This window comes from Gekko japonicus, unplaced genomic scaffold (genome assembly GCF_001447785.1).
Source record: "Gekko japonicus isolate JY-2015 unplaced genomic scaffold, Gekko_japonicus_V1.1 scaffold2826, whole genome shotgun sequence".
Lineage (NCBI taxonomy): Eukaryota > Metazoa > Chordata > Lepidosauria > Squamata > Gekkonidae > Gekko > Gekko japonicus.
The window spans coordinates 148881-157046 of record NW_015172095.1 but is presented as its reverse complement, the minus strand read 5'-3'; the positions used below and the strand labels follow the sequence as shown (position 1 = coordinate 157046).

The following is an 8166-nucleotide window of genomic DNA, read 5'->3' as shown; positions in this document are numbered from 1 at the left end:
TTAAACAAGAAAAGAAAATGCCAATACTACTGGAAATCTGCTGCTTTCCCCAGTAGTACCCAAATAATCTACAAATATACTGCAACATTTCTACAACCATTTGGTCATTTCCAGGAAGTCTTTCACATGAAATGTAAAAGAATTCAGAATTACCTGCAGAGACCTTCATGTTGAGTATTTACTTCCTGATGATTCCAGAGGCTGACTTGAAAGGCAAATGCCACCTCCATACAGGCCAATGCACTATCATTACCAAAATGTTTGTGCATAATGAATGAAGTTAAACATGCGTATAAGGGCTATTTCACACATGATTCCCCATACATAGATGTAGGGAGAAAAAGGCAACGTATTTCTCTGTCTCTCTTTAATCTCTCCACAATCCCAGTTTCTTCCATCTTTTGGACCACTGTTCCCAACAAAGCACCAATTGTATGTTTAAAAGAGAGGCACATGGAGATGTGCTCCATGCACAGTCATGTACAAAAAGTAGTATAAGATCTACACCTAGGAGTGAACACCTTTTAAAGGAGGAGCGTTCTCTGTTTTCCATCTTTCTCCCTGTTTCTACTCTCACAGATTTGTTCCAGATTCCTTCACTCAATCAAGTCTAGTTGGGAGTGAAGAGATGAAGCCGGCTGAAATGGGTTCAGCTGCCATAATGATTACAACCTTTTTTTTTTTTGTATGTGATATGAGGGAGGGTGAAGGAACCATAGTCAGACCAGCAGGGGCTTAGCAAAGGTGGAAAGGAGGAAATCAAGCTCATTCGGGTGTTCTAGGAACAGGAACTGAGTGGCTCCATCATCCAATCCAAGCTTGCTCAGGAATACATACCCTTTTAGTACCTCACTGGGGCCCTCCCCATCATTTGAAAACCCGCGATGTAGGGTGAATCCATACATAATGCTATGTATTGCACACCTATTTTGCTGAACATGCATATGCCTGGAAGTGCATTCTCAATACACATACACGCATTTACATGATCTACACATATGACAATTATACATTTCTTCTCTGTTTCCATGTAGGACAAATACCTTCTGTGAAGCACCCCTTATCTCAATCACTGAATGAATCAATGAATGAATACTGATTGGTCATAGAGATCTCAATTTCTTGTTAAAAATACTTATGAATACTTCTTCACTGAGTTAGGCTGCATCTCTAAGAGATTTAAGAGCAATCATAAAAGCAGTATTTATTCCCCTTCCCCTTAAGGCTGGAAAGCAAGTCTCAGTACTAGGACGCCTACGGGAAAGAAAGTGTAGGAAGAAAACAGGACATTCGACGACCGGGATGCCTGTGCTGCAATCACCACCAGAACCACCGACTCTCCGAATGTAGCGAGAAGGACAGCTTCACGCAGCCATACTCTTGTCCACCATTACTCAGTACAGCCTTTAGCCTGTAGTCCCCATTGGTGAGGAAAGAAGGTAAGTCCATGTTGGGTATGTAGATATCAGAGGGAGGCAAGTTGTAAGTACCCTGAGAAAGGGGACAGAAACACAAAAAGAAAAATTAATACCCCTTTCGATGCCTGTTTATCCATCAGAGCATATTGATGGCAACACAACAGGCAGCATTCAATATGCAAATTCTTAGAAGCAGGAATACACAGCCTTCAATTCCTTATTCTTAGTTCTATATCCTGTTTCTACAAGTAATAGAACAAAATTCAAGCCTAATAGCATAGTATAAGCTTTCGTGAATGAAGAGTCACTTTGTCAGATATAAGTTAAAAATGAAGATCCTTCAGTCGTTATAACCAGGTCAGAATGTGGGAGGGGTGTTACCAAAAAAGACCAGTTGGAGTCAGGATGCAGAGGTACAAAGATTAATCAATCATAAGCTTTATTGCATTAGCTCACAGCCCTAGCAATTAACACCAAAAATACCATCATAGTTATAATGCAACAAGTACAAAGCTTGATTAGAGTAAGGAGAAATACAAAGAGGTGGGGAGCGCAGAAAATGCTTACATGAATCTTCATTCTTATTTGTATCTAACAAAGTGAGCCTTCACTCACAAAAGTTTATACACTGTAAAATGTTATTAGGGTTGCCAGGTCCCCTCACGGCTCGGGTGGGGGGATTTGAGGGGTGTTCCAGGGATGCCCCCAAGCCTCATCCCCAAGAGCAACCACCCATCTGGCCACCCCTGTCCTCCTCCTCCTGCCCGATTTAAGGGGCTTCAGCTGATCGGTGGGGACCCACATGACCCGCCAACCAGCTGGAGGGCCCTTTAAATCTAGCGGGAGGGAGGGAGAGGGGCAGTCGTGGGCCACACACTCAGCTTGCCCCTCTCCCTCCCTCCTGCTAGATTTAAAGGGCCCTCCAGCTGGTTGGTGGGTCATGTGGTCCCCACTGATCAGCAGAAGCCTTTTAAATTGGGCAGGAGGAGGAGGACAGGGGTGGCTGGGCAGGTGGTCGCTTTTGGGGGCAGGACTTGGGGGGCGGGCTTTCCCCACCAGCCAGCTAGCCGGGGGCAGATTGAAGCCCCCAGGAGCAGGGGAACCCCCCACCCAGACCTGGCGGCTGGCAACCCTAAATATTATTGGTCTTGCTACTGAACTCGAATTTTGTTCTGCTAAAACAGACTAACATGACTACCCAACTGAAACTAAAAGCAGTAGTAGGCAGGTTAGAATGAAATTCCCAATCCTGCTAAGGGTGGTGACCTTACAGGCTATCTGAATGAGACCCTATTGACAGGCTGTCCTTCTTCAATTAACATTGACAGTGGGGATTGAGGGCAGGACCTGAATGAGGGTTCTACAAAAACTGCATGAAAAAAATTCCATGTTGACATTCATCTTTCTGGTCCCAGGCAGTAGATTCTGCAGAAAACATATCCCATTAGAACAATGGCCAGTTTTCTGTGTTGTCATCTCTTCAAGTATTCACTCCTTGTAAACACCCTGCATAGCTTGTTCGTAGATGCATTGCATGACAAGCTTTGTAAAATCCAAAGAGATGATCTCATACAAGTACAAAAAGGGTTAAATTTAAAACATGTGAACCCTTTCTAGATAAACAAAGCTGCAACAGATTTGAGTGGAAACTGAAGATTTTGGTAAGTTGTTCAGCTGTTATGAAACATTTTTCTGCTTTAATACAACTGCACATTTCAAGCTAAATTCTGCTTCTGGTGAAATCTGATGGTACCCTTAGCCCAATACACCATGGAGGCACCCACTTTTATCTTCTCACAGCCTCTGCAAGTAGCCTACAGTCCCAAGTCTGTTTGGTTTTGGTTCCCAAGCACAAAAGGCTGAGGAGTGAACTTACCGCTTTAAAGGGGCAATGGCAAGGAATGCCGTAAGACCGCATGGGTTCTGGACATGGCTGGCCTGGAGGGATAAGCATATCCAGGTCGGCACAAACATTACTGTAGGTACAGCTCCCAACGTCGTCCACACAGGGCACTTTTAGCCACATATCACCAATCTTCTTCTCCACAACAACATCTGCCTGGAAGGAAACAGTACACCAGCAATCAGAATAAAATCTGAGTACAGTTTACCACTTTCCAAAATTCCCCAATAGCCCTTCCACAGATAAATGTTCAATACAGATAGAACAACTAGACAAGTTCTGGAAAGTGGTTGTTCAATACTCTGTGTAACTGCGATACCAATACATGCTTCTGAACTTTATTATTTTCAGTTAGAAATCACTGTACGCGTGGCTCAGACATAGAGCATCTGCTTAACATACAGAAGGTCCCAGGTTCAATCCCCAGCATTTCCACTTGAAAAGACCAGGCAGTAGGTGATGTGAAAAACCTCTGCCTGAAACCTGGAGAGCCACTGCCAGTTTGAATAGACAATACTAACCTTGGTGGACTGATTCCATATAAGGCAGTTTCAAATATGTTCCTATATGTAACACCATAATATCAAACATTTTCCAAAGTTTTTAAAAAGACATGAGAAAATATCCTGTCTTGAAATTTGTTGTTCCAAAACATAATAAAGGCCATTTCCCCACAAATTTATCTATGGCTGCGATCAGATGGTGTGCTTATCCTGTTGTGGCCACGTTTCTAATTTAATTGGAATTTTTTAGTTCTGGAGTGGTTGGATCAGACATCCCACCCCTACCCAACTGCAACCATGGAGCGGATGGTGGGACTTTTTCCCCAGTTTTGATTTCTACACACACACACACCACGCTGCAATCCCCGACACATCCAATGCCTCGCTGCCAGGGAGGGTGAAGGGGGTTAGTTCCTTTCCTGGCTGCCCCCAGGGGCCCCACCACTGCCACTGTTGTCCTTAAGACCATCCACCCTGACTCAGCAACAGGGGCTAGCCTTTGGACTGAGGCTACGTCCCCGCCTCACCTGAGCCCTGCCAGCCGAGTCCTCAATCGCCAAAAAAATGGGGAGGGGGCCCTGGCTGAGCTGAAATACTGTGGATGGGGAAATGGAGCAGGCAGCTATCTGCCGATGCACACATTGCTAACTGCAAAAAAATAAAACGGTGGTGAAGATGGAAGTGAGTGATCTGATTTCCCAAATGGCTTGACTTCACGAGACAGTAATAAGACATCCGGAGATGCGCTTTGAAACCGGCATGAGCAGTAAATATAGGACTTTATCCAGTGTCAGGTAAGTCAAGTACAGGGGAGCTGACAATCAGAATACAGATGTTGCCATCTGATCATGCAATTCAAATCTGTTTGGGAGGAGTAATGATAACAAATTTAACAGCTCGTCTGATTGCAGCCTACATAAACATTAGAATTTCCCTGCTGTTTTATAGGTTAATTTTGATTTGAAAAACTATAATTATTCTCTTTGTCCAGTTGGCTGTAATGCAAAATCTAGCATCAACACTAATTCTAAATCCACTTAGCAAAACAGCTATTTTGTCTGATGGAAAATGACATTATCTCAAAAGTTAAACCCAGTACAGATACTGAATTGAGTTTTGTTAGGAGGGATACTAATAAACCGCATTTTCTCCTCTGCTTAACTCACACATAAGGTCATGAAGAGCCAGTTTGGTGTAGTGGTTAGGTGCGCGGACTCTAATCTGGGAAAACCGGGTTTGATTCCCCACTCCTCCATTCGCACCTGGCTGGATGACCTTGGGCAAGCCGTAGTTCTGATAAGAGCTGTTCTTGAAAAAGAGCAGTTTCTGTCAGAGCTCTCTCAGCCCCACCTACCTCATAGGGTGTCTGTTGTGGGGAGGGGAAGGGAAAGGAGTTTCTAAGCCGCTCTGAGATACCTTTGGGTAGTGAAGGGCGGGGTATAAATCCAATCTCTTCTTCTTCTTCTCATACAACACATAATTAACTTCTGGAATTCACCATTACAAAGCAATTTTATTTCTTTGTAAAGCCAGATATAATGGAGGACAGGTCTATTTTATTTTACTATTTCAATTTATATCAAAGACCACAAGATACCTCAAAGGACAACCTGCATGGCCAGGAGCAATATAACCAAAGACATGTGACATACAACCAAGTTTCTGCTCTCATGCCCTCATTGGCGACCTCCAAAGTCACTTGGATAAACCATGATGGAAACAGAATGAAAGCCAGTGGTCTAATTCAGTAAGGCCTCTCTTATGTTCTTAGGCATTATATACCACCGCGAAAAGGCAGCAAAGTGCAACAAGGAGTCCCATTGCAACAAACCAAGATGAACATTTTCAGTGCTTCTAAGGGTGAGAAGAATAATATCAGATTTAATTTGAGCACTAGTGTACTTCTAGATTCCCTCCCAACCCCCCTCCCTCAGGTCTTAATCTTACAACGTATCTGCAGGGGATGCTGCTTATTCCCTTTGCAACCATCCATCTGCTCAAGATCTCCCCCATATTCCCCAAGATGCCCCCCCCCAAGATGTAAAAAAATATGAGGGACTTTCAAGGAAGAAAAAAGGGCATGCACATGGTTTTGGGCAGACAACTGGCTAAGAAGCATGGGTGTGATGAACAGCAGAAGGGGAAGTCACAAAAGTAGAGCTATACTGATTGCCTTATGCCCTGCCAATCTGTGCTGACACCAAAGAAAATAATGACAAGGGTTTTATTCATAAAAGCTGAGTCTGAACATGTAGGCTGCCTAGCAATACCCTGATAAAGCCTGCCTCCTCCAGTTTCTTCAAAATCAGGTTCCTTCCCTCCCTCCCCTAAACCAGCACGACAAGATCTCCTATCGAAACAGCTCATACAGCCGGCCAGTCTGTGATACCAAAGTTTCCAGCAAGCACTTCCGCTTCTACTGACACCCAAAGGAAGGGGTGGTGGTTTTCCTCCCATTTATCATGCTTACTTGCAGCCAAGTATGAAAGGACTTGACTGAAAAGCCCTCATTGTGCTTCGAAACCTCATGTGAGTCTCAGCAGTCTATTGCAATGAAAGTCTCCACCTGAGGCTACAGTTATCGACTGAAGCAGCCTTAGATCTCACCGAGGCTAGCAGTGACTTTACACATTTATCACTGCCTCTCTGGGTCTCGCCTGCAGCAAGCTCCCAAGTTTATTTTGTAACTTATGTTGTTTTTAAAACGTTGCTATTCATGACCAATTTGCTATACCGTACAGTGTGGATACTTAGAAGAATTTCTAACCCTAGCTCAAGGAAGACACCTGACTTGGATTAAGTGTAGTGTTGGACCGTGCAGCTTCAGAGTGCTACCTCTTACCATACTCCTGTACAGAATTACAAAAGAAGGAACCTGAATGGAGCAAAATGCAGAAGTTCTGGATGTGAAACAGGTTGTGCATACTCCAGCCTACAGGTTCTTCTTCAGACATTACCAAAGAAACATTGCAAAAGGAAATAAACTAACCTGAACTTCTTCTTTCATTTATTATTTAAAGTGTCACAACTGACTGGATTATATAAAGATCTCTAACTCTCCTTACTCTTATTCTGACACTGTTCCAGAGATGGACTGTTTTCCACTGTAGAAAAGGCTAGGGAATGGAGGCAGAGAACGATTCCAAGCCTGATACACCACAGAAGGATTCTGTTGTTAGTGAGTGGATAATATATAAGACTGCCTCAGTCTCCTTCCTACCCCCCTTTCCAAACCCTAAAGTAGGAATTATCTCCAGCAGTCACCAAAGTGAAAACAAAGAATGTTGTGAAATTACCAGGGGTAATGAAACCACCATGATATGAAAACACCGGAAAGGATCTGAAATTAAAGAGGTTTACAGCACAGCCATTCTACCACATTTCTCAGGCCTCAGCCTTGAACTATACCTCTAGACCTTTTCAGAGTGAATGCTGGGATACACCTAGAGGATCAGAAGTGGTTCAGCACCACCGACAAACACAGACAACATGCTTCGAACTACCCTGGGCCCTGAATCTGTAGGTACAGTCTTTCAAAGGGAGGCCATTTCAGTTCTAATGCTCCCTTTCCCCAGGTATTTTCCACCCAGATTTGGCTGCATGTTTCAAGAAGCAAAGCTGAATGTTAAGACAGACACAGTAAACCTATGCCAGTGACAGGCAGTTGTTCAGTAAGAAAAACTGGACTCGGACACCTACTCCTGCTTGGCCTTCGGTTTCACACACCATTTACAAAAGCCTCTGTGTTTCACACCGCATGTGAATATTCTTCATGACTGTATCTGTATCTAATCACTTCACTGTATTGTGCACAGGTAATAATTGCTGTACTAGTGTATTTATTTATTTATTTATTTATATGTATTTAATATTAAATTTATAGCCCGCCCTCTCCGCAAGCGGGCTCAGGGCGGCTCACAGATAGGGCATATAAGCCAATAGTTAAAACAATTAAAAACAAGATAAAACAATCAATCAATTACAACAATACAAAGTGCTCAGGATGTTTCAGGAAAGTCTTCAGTAACAAGATGGCTTCCTGGGGATAGCAGTCCCAGTTCAGTGGTATCAGATCCACGCAGTGCTGTCGTTCATTTAACACAGTGCCATCTCACCCCCCGATGTTGGTGGTGGTGGAGGTAGTGGTGGAGGTTGTGGCGGCTCCTACTAGAAAGCCTGGTGGAAGAGCTGCGCAAGGTCCCGCAGGGCCCGGATCTCCTCCGGGAGCTCATTCCACCAGGTAGGAGCCGCCACCGAAAAAGCCCTGGCCCTGGTATCAGCACACCTGGCATCTTTGGGGCCTGGAATCACTAGCAGATGTTGCGTCCCCAACCGTACTGCC

At 44.0% G+C, this 8166-nt stretch overlaps 1 protein-coding gene across 1 annotated transcript in view; it reads right to left on the bottom strand.

Annotated features, from left to right (window-relative positions):
- Nucleotides 1–673: 673 nt before the first annotated feature.
- Nucleotides 674–8166, bottom strand: part of GM2A (GM2 ganglioside activator) — a 17032-nt gene continuing 9539 nt past the window's right edge. Inside the window, exons 3-4 of the mRNA XM_015420936.1 lie at nucleotides 3295–3477; nucleotides 674–1491 (exon numbers count right to left, since the gene is read on the bottom strand). Of these exons, the coding sequence (XP_015276422.1) occupies nucleotides 1318–1491; nucleotides 3295–3477 (357 nt within the window). The 3' untranslated portion in view covers nucleotides 674–1317. The remainder of the gene's footprint in view (nucleotides 1492–3294; nucleotides 3478–8166) is intronic.